Genomic DNA, 19,586 nt, shown 5'->3' with positions numbered 1-19,586 from the left:
AGGGTCTGATTGGCTCTTTCCGAGCACAATAGCGGCTTTGCAACTGGTCTAAACGCGTAGTGGGCGGGACGAAGGGTGCGTAACTCTTTGTCCCCCTTCCAAGATGGCTGCATCCGTAGTGCGGCGCTTGTGTCTTCTGGTGGCTGGTCGAGGCCTGCAGCTCCGGGGAGGCTGCACCTGCAACCAGAGCCCAAGGAGGAGTTTCGCTACGGAGAGAAGAGACCGGAACCTCCTGTACGAGCACGCGCGCGAAGGCTACAGCGCGCTCCCTCAGCTAGACATGGAGCCGTTGTGCGCATACCCGGAAGAGGCCGCGCGCGCCCTGGAGCACCGGAAGGGGGAGCTACGGGCAGAAGATCTGCCCGCTATCGTGAGTGCGCTTGCGCCGGCCGGCGGTCGCGGGGTCGGGTAGCTTTGCCTATTGGCTGGTTGCTTCACCAACAGAGTAGGCTTGTAAGATACTCTTCAGCAGGGGGCGGGCTTACCGCAGGAATTTTTGCTCCTTCCCAGGTTTACCAATGCGTTGTCCTTGACACCCATGTACGTGCCCGTTATCCACGGAGTGCTAAGGCCGTAGTGTCTAGAAACCCATAATGCTCCTGTTCCATAAAGTTTGCTGGGTACCCATTCTGCGCTGGGATCTGCCAATGTCCTATGTCCTTCAACCTCATGCCAGGCGTACCCTAAGGCCACAAAGGAAAACGGGGAACAGGCATGTGAATCAGAGGTGAGGGGGGCCTCTTGCCTTTGGAGAGTGAGAGGTGGAGTTCTGCACCTACCCCACAGGTAGCAGGCAGGTAAATTGTGTTATTTAATGAATGAATGTTCTACTGAACAGATATTTAGGGAGCGTCTATATTATGTTCCAGGTGGCCTCTGGTGGCTGGTTGAAAATAAGGCAGTGAATAGTAATAATAGTAGTAGGGGGCAGTAGGGTGAGGCTCCAGCCAGAAGATGTAGGGGACAGTGGCCACCTCATACCTTTCCTCTGGTGTCTACCCCCAGATCTCTACGTGGCAGGAGCTGAGGCAGCTGCGGGAGCAGATCCGGAGCCTGGAGGAGGAGAAGGGGGCTGTGACTGAGGCAGTGCGGGCCTTGCTGGTGAACAGGGGTCCTGGGGTGGGAGGGGTTGGCGGTGGGATGCCCCTGGCTGCAGGTAACAGGAAACCCAATTTCAGGAATTTGAAGGATGGGGACGCTTATTATCTCACAAAACAAGCCATTCAGGGTCCCCTCCAGCATCCCCAGCCCTGGTTCTTTCCCTCTGTCTCCACCTGGGACTTCACTGTGCTGACCTGTTTCCCCTCTTGCAGTTCTAAGGTGGCTGCTGTGGTTCGCCATCTCTTGGCATGACTGCTGGAGACAGAAAAGGAAACTTATTCAGCTTGAGTGCCTTTTCCAAGAGCAGGGAGACCTTTCCTGAGGCATCCAGCACAGTCCCCTCATGTCTCATGGGCTCAGACGCCCCACACCCACACCAGTCAAGGGCAGGAGGCAGGGCCCGTGTTCCCTGAAATACAGGAGGGTGAACTGAATCAGAGGTCTTAGGTTAGAAGGAGGAAAGAGGGCAGACGGTCTGGAGTTGGACAGCCAACTGCTTTTGCCACAGAGGGCTGACAGACAATCGTCCTCATCCCCTCAGACGTTTATACAGCCGTCACTGTGTGCCAGGCGCTGTTCCAGGTGCCCTCCTTACTCTCAGGCTCACAGCTCTGTAAGGAACAGTACCGACCCGGATCTACAGCCGAGGAAACTGAGGCCTCAGGACGTTAAAACATGCCTAAGTCTCACAGCTGGGAAGTAGGAGAGGTGGGGTTTGCACCCAGACATTTGGGCTGCTTTTCACCACTCTGCCCGAAGGCCTCCCCCCACCCCCTAATTACACCTCCCAGTGACCTACTGTGTCTTGCCAGGCCCTAGGCTACACACATCACAGGCGGGCAGGCGGCAAAAACAACAGAATTGATCACAGTGAATGTTCAGTGAGCACTGGCTCATCTTCTCGGGGAAGCCATGCAGCAGCCCTGCTGGGGAGCTCCTATTATCAGCGCATTTCACAGACTGGGATACTGAGGCTCAGAGAAAGGAAGAGGTTTGCCTAAGGGCACACAGCCAGTAGACACCCAACATTCAAACCCAGATCTGTCTGATTCCCTCTGGTACTCAGGACCGTAGAAGGTTCCAAGTATCAGAGGTCCTTGGTCTCAGGCGTCCAAATACTTGCTCAGACTTTACCTTTCCCGGCCTCAGTTTTCTCATCTACAAAACGGGGATCACAGTGATGCCAACCTCATGGAGTGATGAAGAAATAGGATGAGTGAGAGCCTTCTGCACGGGGCCAGGCAGGATATTTGGAGCTGCAGGCGTGATTATCTTATCTCCTGTTAGCTTTGCTGACAGAGAAACTGAGGCACAGAGTGGAAGAGGGTCTAGCCAGGTGCTGGCAGAGCAAGGAATTCAGATCCCCTGGCCGTGACCTTTCATCCTTCCTTTTTCTCCCCCATCTCACCCCAACTTCATCAACCTAATCACCCTTCATTCTCTTTTCCACCAGGTGAATCAGGACAACAGTCAAGTGGAGCAGGTACTACAGGGAGTTGATATCCTGTCCCAGTGGGGGGTGGGCAGTGAGGATACCATATCAGTCATGAATTCTCCATTGTATGTGGTAGAAAACATAGCTCAAATAGGATTAAGGAAAAAAACAACAGGCTCTATTGATTCATGAAACTAAAAATACTGGCTTCAGGTACAGCTGGATCTAGGTGCTAGCTTCATATTTGGTTCTTCTTATTCCCAGACCAGCTTTCTCCCATTGGGAGAAGGGCAGGCAGGGTTTGGTGCAGAGAGAACCGTTCACATAAGTTCGGCTTGGGTCTTCTGCCTGTGTTTGAGCCAATCACGATGGCCAAGGCAAGGGAATTATCTAGGAGGCCAGGCCAGACACATATCCCCATGGACATGCCACATGGTGATAAGGGGAGGTTCCCAAAAGGAAATTCAGTATGTTGAGCCAAAAGAAGAAGCAGTGAACATCCACCCCAAAGGCTGTGGTAGCCAGGATCAAGGTCAAACTGGCCGAGGGAACCCACTCTCTCCTGAGCTGAGCGCACTTGCCCCACTCCCAGGACCCGCAATATCAGAGTCTGCGGGCACACGGCCGGGAGATCCGGAAGCAGCTCACGCTCCTGTACCCCAAGGAGGCCCAGCTTGAGGAGCAGTTCTACCTGCGGGCGCTGAGGCTGCCCAACCAAACCCACCCAGATGTGGTGAGTGCCGTGCTGGGCGGCCGGGGAGGCCAGGAGCCCGCCTAGTGCCACCTTCGCGGTGACGCCCGGCCCACTGTCTCCCTGCAGCCCGTCGGGGATGAGAGCCAGGCCCGAGTGCTCCATGTAGTCGGAGACAAGCCAGGTGGGCCATAGCTCAGGTGCCAGGGGGGTGGAGGGGAGGGGAAGGGTGCAGGCTGGGGTCTGGACAGAAGCTGGAGCCCAGAGAGCTCCTAGTGCTGCAGGAGGCGGCCTGGCTGGGCTTTAGCTGTCTCTGCAGGCAGTTCTCAGTTTTCATTCTCTCTCCCCTCACCTCATCCCCTCATCAGGCTTTCTTACTTGTCTTTGTGTATGTGTGTGTGTGTGTTTCATGGGCATGTGCAACCACACACTTGTAAGTATCTGTCTCTTCCTCTCCCCTCTCTACCTCCCTGTATCTACTCTCTCTCCTTTCTTTGTCTCTCTAATCCTCTTCCTCTCTGTCCCTGTTCCCTGTCTCTCTCTCCCTCTTACCCTGTTGCTTTCCATCCACGTACAGCTTTCTCTTTCCAACCCCGGGGCCACCTGGAAATAGCCGAGAAACTCGACATCATCCGTCAGAAGTGAGCCCCCCTCCTGGCCCCCACTGCCCAGCCCCCCACCCCCACCCCAACAGCTGGCTGCCGGCTCTGCCTCACCGGGCTCTGCATGGGATATGGAACTGCCAAGACCTCGCCCGGCATGAATGTTTGATGCCTGGCCCCTCGCCTGGCAGCTGGGCCTCTGCCCTGGGGTGCTTGGGTCTCCCCTCCCCCCACCAGTCCTGGCCCACGTGCCCTACCCTGTCTTCCCCTGTCTCTCAGGCGTCTGTCCCATGTGTCTGGCCACCGCTCCTATTACCTGCGAGGGGCTGGGGCCCTCCTGCAGCACGGCCTGGTCAACTTCACACTCAACAAGCTCATCCTCCGGGTATGGGCCAGGATTGGAGGGCTGCCTGGTGGGGGTGGCATGGAAGCTGCGCTCTGAAGGCTCAAGGTGGAGAGGAGGGGGTGACCTCCACTCCAGTCACTGTTTTCAGAGCTTTACATGTATTATTGGCATATTGAATTCTTAGGGCGATTTTCTGAGCTGAGTGCTGTTATTACCTCTTTTAGGGATGGAGACATTGAGGCCTGGAGAAGGGAGTATCTAGCCAGGGTCTCCCAGCTAGTATGTGGAGCTGGCCCTGGAGCCTGAGTTTGTAACCACCGTCTCTCACTGTCTGCCTGCGGTGTAGAGGGAGTGTTGGGGAAATACAGCATCTGTTGAAACTGGAGGGGTGGACAAGGGCCAGATGCACGTGACATTGTCCATGGTGAGGGACACAGGCATTTCCTGAGGGCACTGGGGAGCTACAGGCAGCTTTCAGCAGGGGAGGGACATGTTCAGATCTATACTTTGGATCTACACCTCTGGCTGCCTGTAGTATGTGTGAGTGAGGAAACCATGAAGAACCAGCAGAGAGGGCCCCAGTGACAGGGACACCAGGACTCTGGGGCCAGCTCCAAGCCCACTACTTGGGCCTGCCTCAATTTCCTGGGAAGTGAAATGGACTTTGGAGTGACAAGGGGGAGCCAGCATCCTTTCTTCAGGCCTGAGCTTGGGATCCGGTGGGGGTCCTGGCTGTTTTCTTTACCCCTTCCCTCCTTCCTCACAGGGCTTCACCCCCATGACAGTGCCAGACCTTCTGCGAGGAGCCGTGTTTGTGAGTGAGGATTCTGTTCCCCACGTCCCGCTGTTTGTCAGGCCCCAGTCTGGGGGCCTCACACAGGGACACCAGGCTGTCTTCCCTTAGGAAACTGCCCTGGGGCTGGGTTGAGGGAGTCAGGCCATAATAGGGAGCCTAGGGTGATTCCAGAGGCTTCCAGGGGAGGAGCAGGGGTTGTGACTGCAAAATGGGGGCCACCAAAGTTACCTGCCCTCTGACCTCTGTGGCCTGGCCTCTTCCCCAGGAAGGCTGTGGGATGACACCAAATGCCAACCCATCCCAAATTTATAACATCGACCCCTCCCGCTTTGAGGACCTCAACCTGGCTGGGACAGCAGAAGTAGGGCTTGCAGGTGAGTGCCTACCTGGGGGCAAGACCCGGGTGAGGATACCTCCAGTGTCTGCAGAGCAGGATGGATTGGAAGGGGACAGCCAGAGCATCCTGGGAGATGACAGCTCCCTGCCCAGGATAACTCAGCGACCCCAGGGCCAACATGTACAGTTGTGTAGGTTGTTTACTGCACAACAGTACAGTGAGGATCCAGCCATATATCCTGACATGAGGTGTGTCCACCAGAGGGGATACCTTTTCTAATTCTCACAAAGGTTTCCTGTGGATGGATGATGGCCCTGGCTGACCCATCTTGTCTCCCTCTGCTTGTCCCCAGGCTACTTCATGGACCACTCTGTGGCCTTCAGGGACCTGCCAATCAGGTGATGCCCAGTTCCTTTAGACCTTGTCCCCACTTGTGACATTCCCTCTCCCCTCACTGACCCCACCTACCCCATCCCCGCAGGATGGTCTGTTCTAGTACCTGCTACCGGGCGGAAACAGACACAGGGAAGGAGCCGTGGGGGCTGTATCGAGTGCACCACTTCACCAAGGTCAGTGTAGCTAGGACTACGGAGGGGGTGGTCACCCCAGCAGCCTAGGGCCTTCTGACTCCTGTGCCCTCGTCCTGCCCCAGGTGGAGATGTTTGGGGTGACAGGCCCTGGGCTGGAGCAGAGCTCACAGCTGCTGGAGGAGTTCCTGTCCCTTCAGATGGAGATATTGACAGAGCTGGGCTTGCACTTCCGGTGTGGAGAGGGGTTGGGGTGGAGGCTGAGGTGGGTGGTGATGGGGAGGGAGGCGGGAAGGAGTGAAGGTTGGCTAAGTGCTCTCCCATCTTGCAAATCCTCACCACCTCCTCTCCCTCTGACGTCTTTTGCCTGTGTTGGGTAGACAGACATTCCTTATATAACCCTGTCAATCTGTAAAATGCTGTGTGAGGTTATAATGGCAGTGTATGCGGCACAGCGTACTCCAGCGTCAAGACCAGGCCCCTTCCCTCCTGTTGCTCCCGGTCCCTAGCGTGCTGCCTCAGCTGTCTGGTCCAAGATGGCTTTTCACCATCCAGTGGGAAGGGGAAGTGGGGGGAGCACACCCCTTCCCTTTAAGGGATGACTGGACGTCGCAAGTCCCTCCTCTCTCACCATCAGTCACACGTAGCTTTAAAGACAGGCTGAGAAATGAGGATTTTTTTCTGGGTGACCCATTACAAAATCCTGGGGGCACACTTGTTATAGAAGGAAGAAAGGCAGTGGTGAACAGCCCGGATACTCCACCATGTGCCCTTCCTCCCCACCTCCATCAACCTCTTCTCTGCCTCCCCCTCCTCATACCCGCCTCTCCATCACCACCTCCTGCCTCACCTCCCCCTTTGCCACTATCATCTCTTTATCTCCCATTTTCCTCTTTTTGGCCACCTCCTTCTCCATCGCCTCCATTTCCTCCTCTTCCTCCCCCTCACTCCTCCTCCTCCAACACCTCTCACCCGCTGCCCTTCACCATGTCTTCCTCCTGGGCGCAGGGTCCTGGACATGCCCACTCAGGAACTGGGCCTGCCCGCCTACCGCAAGTTCGACATTGAGGCCTGGATGCCAGGCCGTGGCCGCTTTGGCGAGGTGAGCCCCCACCGTCCAGCCCACCCCAGTGGGGCCGTGGGGTGGGAAAGAGGATGACCCTGCCCCCCACGGCCCATCCTCTCAGCCCTCCCCACCCCCATGCCCAGGTCACCAGTGCTTCCAACTGCACAGACTTCCAGAGCCGCCGTCTCCACATCATGTTCCAGACGGAGGCTGGGGAGCTGCAGTTCGCCCACACGGTCAGCCCGCACACCTTCGCCCACCCTCCCCAGTGCCCCCCCTCCCCGAGACCCACCACCTCAGCCCCTCCCCAGGCTGGACCGACTGGTGCCTGGGTCTGAGCAGGTACCTCTTCCAGGTGAATGCCACGGCCTGTGCTGTCCCCCGCGTCCTCATCGCGCTCCTGGAGAGCAATCAGCAAAAGGTGCGGGGGTGGGAGGATGGCCCCCAGAGAGGTGGAGGCTGGAGGGCTGGGCAGGGCAGTGGCCTGAGGCCTGTTCTCTCCCCAGGACGGCTCGGTGCTCGTGCCCCCTGCCCTCCAGCCCTACCTCGGCACCGATCAGATCACGACCCCCACCCACGTGCCTCTCCAGTATATCGGCCCCAACCAGCCCCAGAAGCCCAGGCTCCCGGGCCATCCTGCCTCCCGCTGAGGACTCATCCTCATTGACCACCAGGGTTGTCGCTGCTTCCTGGAGTTTGGGGGCCCCTGGACCCCAGGGTCCACCTCTTCTACTTCCCTTCTTCCCCAGGATCAGTCAGACTCTTGTCGTTGGGGGTCCCAGCCTGCACTAGGATACAGGATGTCTGGGGACTCAGAAGTTCTAGGGATGGGGGAAAAAGAGGGAGAGGAGGCCTCCATTCCTCCTTCCTTCTTCTCTCCCTCAGAGAAAGGCCCCAATAAACGGTCAGAACAAAGGCCTTTGTGGATCTGTGAGCAAGGGAGATGGTGTGGCCAGCTTGCGGGGATGCTGGGCATTTGGTCAGAGTGCTGAGTCATCCAGGGGTATGTAGCTGCAGGGATCATGCTGGAAGTGTCCCGCACCCCCCAGAGCATGTAGAGGGGAGCTTGGGGGCCACCGAGGGAACTGAGAGGATGCCAAGTCCTCTCCCCTTACTCTGGGACAAGTGGAACCTCGTGCTGACCCCAGTGTCAACCGCACATCTCGGTCCCCAACTCCAAGTAAGGATCTGGTAGGCAGCCCAAACTTGGTGACACCAGAAGTTGGTCTTCCCCAGGTGTGCCCATCTCAGTCCATGGTACTGCTTTCCCAGCTCCTCGGGCCGCAGCCCTGCCAGTCATCCTCAGCTCTTACATCCACATCTAGTCCTTCAGCAAACCCTGGCAGCTCCTCCTTCAGAATATTTCCAGAACCTGCCTTTGCTCTCTCGTCCCCGGCCTCTCCCCAGTCCTGTCCATCATTATCTCCCATTTGGAGTTGTGGCAAACTCTCCCTACTCCCTGTCCCCCCACAAAGTGAGAGGGACCCTGTGGACACCTGTCCCCCCTCCCCTGCTCAGAGCCATCCTGTGGCTCCACCTCACTCAGGGGAAGAGACATAGTTGTCACCATGGGCCACAGGGCCCCACGTGACCTGCCTCCTGCCTTCATCTTCAACCCACCTCTCTGTCGTCCTCTGACCACCCAGCAACCTGCCTTGCTGTCCTAGCACTCAAACTCAGATCTTTGCACTTGCTAGTCCCCTCCCTGGCTACTCTTCCCCCAGATCTTGTGTGATTGTCTCCATCTTATCACTCAGGCCTTAGCCCAAATGTCATCTCCTCAGGGAGGACTTCCCCACCACCCTGGCCAAAGTGAAAACCCCAGCACTCAGTATCTCCACTGCTGCGCTCATGCAATGCACCACAGACGATTCCTCCTTCCCCACGTAACGGGTCTTTACTTGAGTATTATCTGCCTCCCGCTTCTCAGATGTCCATTCCGAGAGGCCAGGGAAGTTTGCCTATAGCCCAGGGTGAGGAAGAGGACTGGGCATACGATGGGTACTCAGTAAAAATGACTGGAATGAAGGTGCTCAGATCTGTGCAGTTCCCAGTGCCGGGGTGCTGCCTAAATTAACTTAGACACAAGTTAATTTATTCAATCCTCACCATCAAGCTGTGGAGTAAGTTGTCACCAGCTCTTTTTCACAAATAAGGAACAGGTCTTAAGATTAAGCAGTTGTCCCAGGGCTGCACAGCTGGTAATGGTGGAGCTGGGACTCAGGTGGAGCCCAGCTACAACCCTGAGGAAGTAGATTTATGAAACCCATTTTCCAGATGAGAAAACTGGGGCCAAGGAAGGGAAGGAGTTGCCTGAGGTTAGTCTGTAAGTGGCTGCCTCTGAATTCTAACCCAGATCCGCCTCCCAGTGGGGTGTTAAGCATATCAAACCCTGGTTTCTCTGGGAAGAGAAGCCCCCACCCAACATGCTGGAGCCCAGGGTCTGGAAGCTGGAGGACTGGGGGATGGGGCATGAATAATTTAAGGGTCTCTGGCAGGTTGCTGCCCCACAGCTGTTTCCCTGCCGCGGGCAGGGAGGGGGTGGCAGTGATGTCACTTCCTCTCCCCTGTGGGGCCACTGGGGCGATGGGTTATAAGGAGCTGCCGCCCCAGCCCGCACAGCGCCAAGGACCCTGGTCCGGACACCCCACCATGCAGCGCCACAGGCCCACCTCCATGCTGCTGCTGCCTTCCCTGCTAGTGCTGCTGCTCAGGGCAGGTGAGCGCCAGAAACCAGGGCGACTTCAGCAGCCAGCCTGGGGAGCAGAGACTCGTGTGACCAGGGGCAGGGATGGTGCACCCAGCGCGGTCAGACTAGAGACTTCATGGGCCAAGTGTCCAGGTGGAGATGATGCAGCTGGGCTGGGGAAGGGGACGTACCCACAGGTCCCTGGACGACCTCGGAGCTGGAGTCAGCACCGGGGACAGCGCCCGGGGTCTGAGCCCAGCACCCATGTCCTTCTTCCACAGCCACCGCAGCTCCCCTGGCACCAAGACCCTCCAAGGAGGAGGTGAGGAATGTGGCCCCCTTGCCCAGCCTCATCTCCCTGGGGCCCTGGCCCTCTCTGCCGAGCTCCCTCCATGATCCTTGTCTCTCCTCCAAACCAGCTGCTCTCATTCTCCCCATCTGCCCTGCCCTCAACCTCCCCTCTGACCCTTCACCCCCAGCTGACCCGCTGTCTGGCAGAGGTGGTCACAGAAGTGCTGATGCTGGGCCAGGCCAACCGAGGCCCCTGCACGGCTCTCCTCCACAAAGGTAAGGAGGGCCCAGGCCCCCTCCTAGGAGCAGCCACCCCACCAGGGTTTGGCCCAGGGCTGCCTGGAGGAAGGGGTGTCCTCTTCTCATCCTGGAGCCCCATCATCTGGGCTGGCACGGCACTGCCCAGTGTGTCCAGAGAGAAGGAGCCCGCCCCCCCCAGCCCCACCCTTGGGGCTCCCTGCAGAGGTACAGGATAGGGACGGAGACTGTCTCCTGGCACCTGGCCCTCCTCTCCCAGTTTTGGGCAGTCCCCCTGTAGGAACTCGGGCAGGCCCCAGAACTTTCCAGGTCTGCTTCCTGATTGGCTGCACAGAGAACATCCTTTCTTTCCACTAGAAATGTGTGAGACAGAGCCCTACGGCTGTGGGCCCGCCGAGGAGAAAGGCCTGCTGGTTGGGGATTTTAAAAAGCAAGAGGCTGCGAAAACAAGGTCCAGCCAGGAGGTGAGGGACGAGGAAGAGGACAAGGCAGCAGAAAGGACCCACAAGTCCGAGTTGCACAAACAGGCCATCCGCGAGCAGCTCCACAGCCAGCTCTGCCAGGAGGAGGAGGAGGAGAAGAGGAGGGGGCCTGTGGAGACCTTTGAGGGCCTGTGGAAGCAGCATCGAGGAGGTGGCGGGGGCCCCGGGAAGCAAGTGGCAGAGCAGACCAGTGACGAGGAGACAGCTCAGTTCGAGGCAGAGGAGAAGGGGGTGCAGGTGCTGGGCGGGGGCCGCAGCCTGTGGCAGGGGGCTGAGGCGGGTGAAGGAGAGAGGCACGAGGACTCTCCGCACCGCCACCATCTCCACCAGCCAGCAGCTGAGCCCAAGCAGGAGAAGGAAGAGGCTTGGGACAGGGAGGTGAGTGGAGGAGGCAGTGGGGGAGTGGGGTGGACCAGACGCCAGTGGACTTAGTACCAAACAGCTACCAGTGTTGGGCCATAAACAGCAAGGCCCACCCCGAATGGGTCATTGTGACCAGGACTGACACCAGGACTAGGCAGCAACATCTAAGCAGGGTCTCTACTTGACCAGGGTGGCCCCTGTTACTGCACAGAAGCGTCCGAGTTAGCCACCATTGCTAGTCTGTAACCAGCAAGTTGGCCACTGTGAAGAGAGGCTACTGTGAAGAGAGGCTGCTGTGCCTGGTTCACTGGGATACAGGTGGACACCATTGCTGGGCCATGGAAAGTAAAGATGTCACCGTGATAGGTGGCAGTTACTAAAGTGGCCATCACTTCACGAATGGGTGGAGGCATCCAAGTTGAGCACCTTGGCTAGTCCTCCATCTGCTGCTGTTGGCCGGGGCAGACACCATGGGTCATGTTAGCTGACCTAACTCTTTCAGGCTTGTGGCAACCAGTATGGTCACCATCACAGCCCATGATGGCTAGGATGACCACAGTTGGCTGCCACTGTGGGCGACCACTGAGGTGGCCCACTTTTGAGGGTGGGTGCTGAGCACAACATTTCTGACCCCACCAGGAGCATGATGTGGAGCGGCTGGAGCATGTGAGAGATGAGCTGAAGAAGGCAACGGAGATGCTGGGCGAAGAGCTCAGGAGGGAGGGCTGACCCCGGACCTCAGGTCCTCCTTCCCGACACACCCTACGGCTCAGGCCTGTTGACCCCCAACACAACACCCCCCCACAACCTGGCGCCTGACTCTGCTCCCCAATCTGCCTGAGAGGGGAGAAGGGTGTGCCTTGGAACCAGGCCTTGAGGGGCCAAGTCTGAGCTCAGACTGACTCAGGAAACAACCCTGACACCGTCTAACCCACTCCAACCCTCCCGAGTGAATAAAGCACGAAGAAAACCACTGGGGCTTACTGCGCAGCACTTGAGTTTGGAGGGACGGGAGCTCAGGAGTAATCTCGATCTACACACTGGTTGTCAGAACTGGGATTTTATTAAACTGGAAACTCTATTAACAATTAAGTCAGATGGGGTCGTCAGGGAGTGGTTTTGAGGCTGGGGTGGGAGGTAGCTGGTTTGGCCTCCGGCCACTGTGGACCACGATGTCGTCGTATTCATCCTGGGGGCAGAAGGGGCCAGGCAGAGGGGCTCAGGCGGCTGCCACCTTGCCCACTGCCCAAGTTCTTCCACCTACCCTGAGAACTGGCTGTTGCCTTGAAGCCCGAGTTCCTCGCTCCTGCTTCAACCTCGCTACTCCTAGTTCTCAAACCACCACTTTCAAGGTCGCCTGCGTTCTCCCAGCACTACTGCCTGGGCCCCAGCCCTGCTGCCTCTCCAGTCCTTCAGCCACCGAGGTCTCCCCCTCCACCCCTTCCCCCAGCCTTTCCCACTTTCCTCAACCCCCACCGCTCAACGTCAGCCCCTGCCCACGGCAGTGTCTCTGCTGCCCGGGTCTCCAGGGAAACCTCCTCACTGCAGGCTCAGGTCTTTCCCCGCTGCTGCCAGTGTTCAAATCACTGCTGCCCAAGGTCATATTCCCGCAGCCTGAGTTCTCCAACTCTTGTTCTCCAAAACAACTCCCCTTGCTGCCGCCTGCTGCTGCCCGTGCTTCCCAACCACTACAACCGAGGTGTTTTCTCTACCTCTGCCTGAGTTCTCCCTCTGCCGTTGTCTTAATTTCTCAACCACCACTGCCTGGGTTCTCCCCGCCACCCCTGTCTAGGTCTCCCTTGGCCGCTGCCTGATACCACTTGCACTGCTGCCAGAGTTCTCTAATCACAGCAGCCCAATATCAGTACCATTTCTTTAATTTCTCTTTTCCCCCTTCCCACCTGCCCATTTACCCTGACCCCCCCAGCTGGGCCTCCCCGTCTGTCCTCCTGACTCACGCCCTCGTCCCCGCTGTCACTGTCGCTGTCGCTACTGCTGCTGCAGGGGCCGGGCTTATCCTCGTCCTCGGGCTCAGGGGCTCCATGTGCCCGGAGGAGGCGGGCAAGGATGGGGTTGGGCCGAAGCGTGGCGCTGCCGAGTGGGGTGCGGCCACCATACATGCGGGCAGCAGGGTCGGCACCGGCCTTCAGGAGAAGCTCTAGCACATCAGCTGCTTGGGCCTCCACTGCCAAGTGCAAGGGGCTTCGGCCACACGTGGGCTCCTGAGGAGTGCAGCAGAGAGGTCAGAGAAGACCCCGCCCCAATCTGGGGGACACCGCCCACCCTGCCACACCTTCTCCCTGGAGTGCCTCACCGGTTTGTTGAGGTCAGCTCCGGCCTCTCGGAGCAGTCGGACCATCTCTGCATCTTTGTGGATGACGGCCACATGGAGTGGGGTGTGGCCTGAGGACAGAGTGACTAATGTCAGATGACAGGGGTGAGGGGCCTGGGCCCCCAGTGCCATGATCCTGGGGATGGGCCTTGTGGCCTCAGGGTGATGGAGTTTGGGGTCTGGCTCCTGAATTCCTAGGTATATCCAGGAGGCCCCCGAATCCCAAATGCCTAAGTCTCAGGCAGTGCCAGGGCTGGGTCGTGGGATGTTTGGGGCCTATGAGTGAAGAGCCGGAGGGCTGTGGACAAGATGCCTGGATCTTGGGCCAGGAGACCTGAGTCTCTGGTCTCACTTTACATAGAACCAGAACCCCAAATTCCTGGGTCCTGAGTAGCTGAAGGGCCTGTACCTTAGGGGGTGGGGTGGGCCCTGAACACTGCGCCCTGGATGACGTCAGTTCCTTTGTGGTGTGGCCTGGTCCCAAGTAGTTGGGCTTAGAGATGAGGGAGCTGAGACTCATATGCCAGGGTCCTGGGTAGACAGGGTCTTTTTCCCCAGGAGGCCTGGCTGAGGAGGGCTGTCCCTGAACCCCAATGTCAATCTCTGGGAACCCAGGCTGCCAGAGTCTCATAGAGGTCCTGGGCCTTGAATTGCCTCATCCTGGGTGAGCTGGGACCTGTGGTTCTCAGTAATCTGGGGCCTGAGCAGGAGTCCTTGGTCCTGCTGCCTGGGTCCCTGGGGCCTTGGTGTTATTTCCTAAGGGCTTTGAGCCCAGAGCCAGGTGCTTTCGCCCTGCCTGGGAGCCCGGCCCTTCCCCGTGACTGAGGACCCTCACCCTCATAGTTTTCAGCCTCCAGCTGCAACTTCCAGTCCTCTTCACTCTCATCCTCTTCCTTCTCCAAGTCAGGTTCAGAGTACAAAGCAACAGGGCTATGGTTGGCGTCAGGAGTATGGTCAGAGCCCTGGGTGAGGTAGGTGTTGGGGACTCCCCTGGGGCGCTGGGGGCGAGGCTGGAGCAGCACGCGAGCACAGGCATGTGACCCGACGCGGCAGGCCAGGTGCAGTGCCGTGTGTCCCCCACGCTCTGCCACCAGTAACCCGGCACCTGCCATGTACAACTTCTCCACTGCGGATGCCTCCCCCAGGATGGCTGCCAGATGCAGGGCTGTCTGTAGGAGCAGAAGGCAGGGGTTAGGGGGTCACACTGAGAATCCTGGCTCCCAAGCCCAACACCATCCACAGGCGGCTCACCTGCCCCAGGTCATTCTGCAGATCCAAGTACTCAGTGCCAGCCGCAAAGCCTAGGAGGAAATCCAGGAAGGGCTCATGCTGATGAATTACCGCCAAGTGCAATGCCCTGAGGACAAGGACAGCAGTCAGAAGACAGCAGTCAAGTACTCTTACATGTATTCATTCAACAAACGTGGAGCACCTACTGTGTACTAGGCATTATGAGCACAGTTCTAGAACCCATTGTCAGGAGTCTGGAGGGTCTGGTCAGAGTTAATTCAGCAAATTTGTTTAATTAATGCTTATTAAGTAGGACTTCTACTTCCTCCCAAGATGAAGTAACATGGACCAGATTTCACTCCCATCTGAATCCACCAAAAACTCAGACAAAATACAGTATGTGAAACAACAGTTCTCAAGTTACTAGATGTCATGCAATGAATGACAGTGACCCTGAAGGACAGGCAGCAAGCTCGCTGGGCCCTTCATTGACTGCCACAGTTTACTGTCTTGAGAGTTTCCAAGCCATGATGCAGAGAGGGAGAACCCAGGCAGATTGCCCAAGGTGAGGAGACAGAGTTGAGTCTTGGGAGAGCAGAGCAGCTGGAGTCACAGGACAGGGAACCAGAGAGGAGAGAGCTGCACAGGAAGAGACCCTGGAGATTAACAGAGGGGCCTCCGGAGTATTAAGGAGAATACTGGTCAGTGCATGAGTGTAAGGAAACCACCCTAGCCTGGGGGAATACCATCCAAAAGGATTAGAGAGAGAAGCCCCAGTGCTCTTACAGGGCGAGGACTAGAAAAACCCCTACTTCACAGGATAATGGGTAGAATACTCAGAAAGGACTTGCCTCAGCAGTGGGAATAATAAGCTCTAGATTAGGTGGGTGCTCAGGACCCACCTAACAAATCATAAAAGCAAAACCCAAAAGGATCAAACTACTTACGAGTAATTTAACTGCACCCCAGAACAACACTCAAGCATATTTATAGGAATACCAAACTAGCCAACCTAACAAGGTAAAAACCCACAATGTCTGGCATCTAATCAAAGACTATCATGCATGCAGAGAAACAGGAAAACATGATCCATAATGAGAATAATCAATCAATTGACAATGACCTAGATGGTAGAATTATAAATCAAGGACATTAAAACAGTTCATTACAACTGTATCTCATACCTTCAACAAGTAGAGACATAGATGATAAAAGGAAAAGACTCAAACTGAACTCCTAGAAATAAAAACTACAACACGTGAAATGAAAAATACACTGGATGGGATTAACAACAGATGAGACACTGCAGAAGAAAAGATTAATGAACCTGAAGACTTCACCATAGCAACTATCCAGAACAAAACACAAAGAGAATATTTTAAAATGGAAAGGACACCAGTTAGCTATTGGACAACTTCGAGCAGCCTAATATCTTTGTAACTAAAGTTCCTAAAGGAGGAGAGGGATAGAAAAAATATTTGAAGAAATCATGTCTGGAAATTTTTCCAAATTTGATGAAAACTATAAACCCACGGCTCCAAGAAGCTCAATGACTCTCAAGAATGAGAAATATGAAAAAAAAACTACACCAAGGCTCATCATAAAAAATCTGTTCAAAGCCAACAATGAAGGTGAATTTATTGTCTTTAATAAATTAAATTATTGTCTGTTCAAAGTAGCCAGAGGAAAAGACACCTTAAGTACAGTGAAATAAAAATAAGGAGGACAGCAGACTTCACACAGGAAATAATCCAAGAGAACACAATGGAGCAACAACTTAAAAGTACTCAAAGATGGACCATCAATTTAAGAGTTCTTTAACCCAGCAAAAATATCCTTCAAAAACAAAGACAAAATAAAGATGCTTTCAACTATGCAATAGCCGAAGGAACTCATCACCAGCAGACCCACATCACAAGAAATGTTCAAGGAAACCTGTGAGCAAAAGGAAAATGATATCAAATGGAACTATGAATCCATACAAAAGAATAAAGAACAGTGAGAATAATAACTATATGGGTAAGTACATAAGATTTTCTTTCCTGGGGGGTGGGAGATAACTCAGTGGTAGAGCACACGCTTGGCGTGCACAAGGTCTTGGGTTCAATCCCCAGTGCCTCCATTAAGGGGGAAAAAATTAAATTAAATTAAAAAGATTTTGTTTCTTACTATGTAAATCTCTTTAGAAGACAATTTTTAAAAAAGAATTGACTGCTTAAGCAAAAAAATAAGAACAATGTCTGGTGGAGTTTGTAACACATGTCAGTAAAATCTATGACCACAATAGCGTAAAGGCCAGGAAGAAACAAAAGAAAATATACTATTCTAAAGTTCTTTTACACTATAAGAAGTGGTATAATATCACTTGAAGATAGACCATAAAAAGTTAAAGTGGTGCCCTATAAGCCCTAAAGCAGGAGTCAGCAAATTTTTTTCTGTGAAAGGCCAGATAAATATTTCAGGCTTTGTGGATGATGTGGTCTCTCTTTTATCTACTCAGCTCTGCTGTCAGGATGCAAGAGCAGCCATTGGAGATATGTAAATGAGTGGGCATGGCTGGATTCCAAAAGAACTTACTTTATCGAGTCTGAAATTTGAGTTTCATATAATTTTCACTTGCCACAATATATTATTCTTCTTTTAATTTTTTCCAACCATTTACAGATGTAACAACCATTCTTAGCTCCCAGCCAGACAAAAGCAGGTAGTTGGCCAGATTTTGCCTGGAGGCCATCGTTTGCCAACCTCTGTCTTTCAGAGCAACCACTAAAATAAAAAACAAGGGGGAGGGTATAGCTCAGTGGTAAAGTATATGTCTAGCATGCAGGAGGTCCTGGGTTCAATCCCCAGTACCTCCATTAAAAAAAAGAAGTAAATCAATAAATAAACCTAATCACCTCCTCCTTTCAAAAAAAATTTAAAAGGATTCAAGTTATACAATGTTCTCTGTCCATAATGGAATTAAATTTAAAAACCAGTGAAAGGAAGATATCTGGAATATCTGGAAACTAAATAACATACTTCTGAATAATCCACCAGCCAAAGAAGAAATCAAAAGACAAGTTATTTTTATTGTTGTGGGGGAGGCAATTAGGTTTATTTTTTATTTATTTAATTATTTAATTAATTATTTATTTAATGGAGATACTGGGGAATGAACCCAGGACCTTGTGCATGCTAAGTAAGCATGTGTTCGACCGCCGAGCTATACCCTCCCCATTCTCTTTTCTTTTGGCTGCTTGGGGGGGGGGGGTCTGGTTTATTTATTTACTTATTTAAATGGCAGTACTGGGGATTGAGGTACCCAGGACCTCATGCATGCTAAGCATACACTCTACCACCCCCTCAAAAGAGAAATTAAGAGGTACACTGGATTAAGTGAAAATAAAAACACAGCACTTCAGCACATCATACTGCTAAAGCACTACTCCAGGAAATCTATAGCTTGAAACACCTAAACTAGAAAAATAGAAAAGGTCTCAAATCAAATGACCTCTGCTTCCACCTGAAGAAACTAGAAAAAGAAGAAAAAATCAAACCCAAAGTAAGCAGAAGGAAATAATGAAAGAACAGAGATCAACAAAACAGAAGGCAAAAAAATTTTCTAAATTAAAGATAAAAAACAAAAAACAAAAACACCAATAGAGAAAATAAATGAAACCACAGCTGACTCTTTGAGACCAGTGTTTCTTGAGCGCCTCCTATGGGTCAGGGACAGTTCGGTCACTGGGGATACAGCAGTAAACACCACACAAAAACCCCAGGTACATTCCCTCACTTGGGTCTTTACAACATTGTTCCTTCTACCTGGAATGCTCTCCCCAGACCATCTACTTGTCTCACTTTTTTGCTTTATTTTTCTCAAAAGAACTTACTCTCTTCTGACATACCATTTTTCTGTCTTTCTTAATTTTTTTTTCATTTTCTGTCTTTGTTTCTTCCTGTCTTTTCTTCTCTCTCTTACTTTGTGTCTATGTATCTTTCTGTTTCTTTCTTTCCTTCTCTCTCTTCCTTTTTTTACCTCCCGCCCTTCCTCCATTTCTTTCTGTCTGTCTTTCTGTCTATAAAACCCCTCTAGAATGTATGCTCCACAGGGCCTAAGTTTTTGTGTTTTCTCCACTGCCTTATCACCAGCATCTAAAACAGGGCCTGGAACGTTGTAGATGTTGGGTAAATATTTATTTAACAGATGACTCCCTGCTGTCACGAAGTTTATATTTTCTCTTTGAATGTAAGATTTGAAGATTAGCGTTCAGAAAGTGGGATCTTAGAGTCAAAAACCAAGTATTAATTTCGGAAATCAACATCTAAGGAGCTAAGGATCAAAGATCATATTTGGAAGTTAAACGTCAGGAAGAGCCTGCCTGAACCACTGTCCTAACAGAGGTCTCAGGATTGGGGTCAGGAAGTTCAGATCGAGTTTTGGATGTGGCATCCATCAATGGATGTGGAACAATGAGAACCAGAGTTCCACAAAAGAAGGTCAGAAATTATTGGGTTAGGATCAAAACTAGATAGGAAATTGGTTTTATCAAAGGTTAGACTTGGGTTAGAGGTCAGGAAGTCAAGCATTGGAAGACAGATTTAGAAGTGAGAGGTTGGGAAGTCAGGATCCGAGATTAATAGGGAATCAGATGTGGGATCCTAGGGCCCGGCTTGGCCGACTAAGGTTCACTCACGTGTCGCCATCCTCAGTGACGAAGCCGAAGACGAGGGGCGCCCACGACAGCCCCGGGCCCAGCTCCGCGCCTAGTCCCGGTCCTCCGGGGGCCGCTGCATCCGGACCCAGAGAGCCCAGACCGCTGTCGCACCATTCGTCGGCGTCCGCAGCTTTCCCCAAGCACGCGACCCCGGCCATGGCCCCCGAAGCCTCAGGGGCCCCCAGCGGCTGCCCGCCTGTCTGGGCTCTGCCTGGAATTCCGGCACTTCCGCCCTGCGGGGAATTCCCCAACACTCCCCCCTGGCTCATCCAATCAGAGTGGGCTAAATTGTACACGCCCCGCCCCCATATCACACCATGACCAATCAGAGTATTCAGAT

General features: G+C 53.8%; 3 protein-coding genes across 7 annotated transcripts; 2 read left to right on the top strand and 1 right to left on the bottom strand.

The window, feature by feature from the left end:
• Nucleotides 1–62: 62 nt before the first annotated feature.
• Nucleotides 63–7,816, top strand: SARS2 (seryl-tRNA synthetase 2, mitochondrial). Of its 3 annotated transcripts, XM_064489313.1 has the most exons (17): nucleotides 63–370; nucleotides 1,006–1,101; nucleotides 2,555–2,584; nucleotides 2,750–2,830; nucleotides 3,180–3,269; nucleotides 3,357–3,411; nucleotides 3,805–3,868; nucleotides 4,109–4,214; nucleotides 4,942–4,989; nucleotides 5,237–5,345; nucleotides 5,661–5,706; nucleotides 5,790–5,877; nucleotides 5,961–6,070; nucleotides 6,844–6,937; nucleotides 7,045–7,137; nucleotides 7,257–7,322; nucleotides 7,408–7,816. In XM_064489313.1, the coding sequence occupies exons 1-17, from the start codon at nucleotides 104–106 to the stop codon at nucleotides 7,549–7,551; spliced, it is 1,587 nt and encodes a 528-aa protein (XP_064345383.1). In that variant the 5' UTR covers nucleotides 63–103; the 3' UTR covers nucleotides 7,552–7,816. The 3 variants fall into 3 exon arrangements, with proteins under 3 accessions (XP_064345383.1, XP_064345382.1, XP_031314524.2); XM_031458664.2 differs by lacking the exon at nucleotides 2,750–2,830 and having other exon boundaries at nucleotides 66–370; nucleotides 3,129–3,269; XM_064489312.1 differs by lacking the exons at nucleotides 2,750–2,830; nucleotides 3,805–3,868; nucleotides 4,109–4,214 and having other exon boundaries at nucleotides 65–370; nucleotides 3,129–3,269; nucleotides 5,241–5,345.
• Nucleotides 7,767–11,957, top strand: CCER2 (coiled-coil glutamate rich protein 2). Of its 3 annotated transcripts, XM_031458666.2 has the most exons (6): nucleotides 7,767–7,904; nucleotides 9,515–9,620; nucleotides 9,872–9,912; nucleotides 10,010–10,157; nucleotides 10,497–10,999; nucleotides 11,624–11,957. In XM_031458666.2, exons 1-6 carry the CDS (start codon nucleotides 7,845–7,847, stop codon nucleotides 11,711–11,713), a joined length of 948 nt encoding a protein of 315 aa, XP_031314526.1. In that variant the 5' UTR covers nucleotides 7,767–7,844; the 3' UTR covers nucleotides 11,714–11,957. The 3 variants fall into 3 exon arrangements, with proteins under 3 accessions (XP_031314526.1, XP_010983455.3, XP_031314525.2); XM_010985153.3 differs by lacking the exon at nucleotides 7,767–7,904 and having other exon boundaries at nucleotides 7,966–9,620; nucleotides 10,070–10,157; XM_031458665.2 differs by lacking the exon at nucleotides 7,767–7,904 and having other exon boundaries at nucleotides 9,452–9,620.
• Nucleotides 11,958–12,028: 71 nt separating this feature from the next.
• NFKBIB (NFKB inhibitor beta) lies at nucleotides 12,029–19,483 on the bottom strand. The gene is made up of 6 exons (XM_010985148.3): nucleotides 19,226–19,483; nucleotides 14,568–14,673; nucleotides 14,152–14,485; nucleotides 13,299–13,387; nucleotides 12,943–13,206; nucleotides 12,029–12,173 (listed from the first exon to the last, which is right to left on the bottom strand). The coding sequence occupies exons 1-6, from the start codon at nucleotides 19,402–19,404 to the stop codon at nucleotides 12,078–12,080; spliced, it is 1,068 nt and encodes a 355-aa protein (XP_010983450.2). The 5' UTR covers nucleotides 19,405–19,483; the 3' UTR covers nucleotides 12,029–12,077.
• Nucleotides 19,484–19,586: the final 103 nt, after the last annotated feature.

Source organism: Camelus dromedarius, chromosome 9 (genome assembly GCF_036321535.1).
Source record: "Camelus dromedarius isolate mCamDro1 chromosome 9, mCamDro1.pat, whole genome shotgun sequence".
Classification (NCBI taxonomy): Eukaryota; Metazoa; Chordata; class Mammalia; order Artiodactyla; family Camelidae; genus Camelus; species Camelus dromedarius.
Note: the sequence above shows the minus strand (reverse complement) of the source record. Positions and strands in the feature narration are given on the sequence as shown.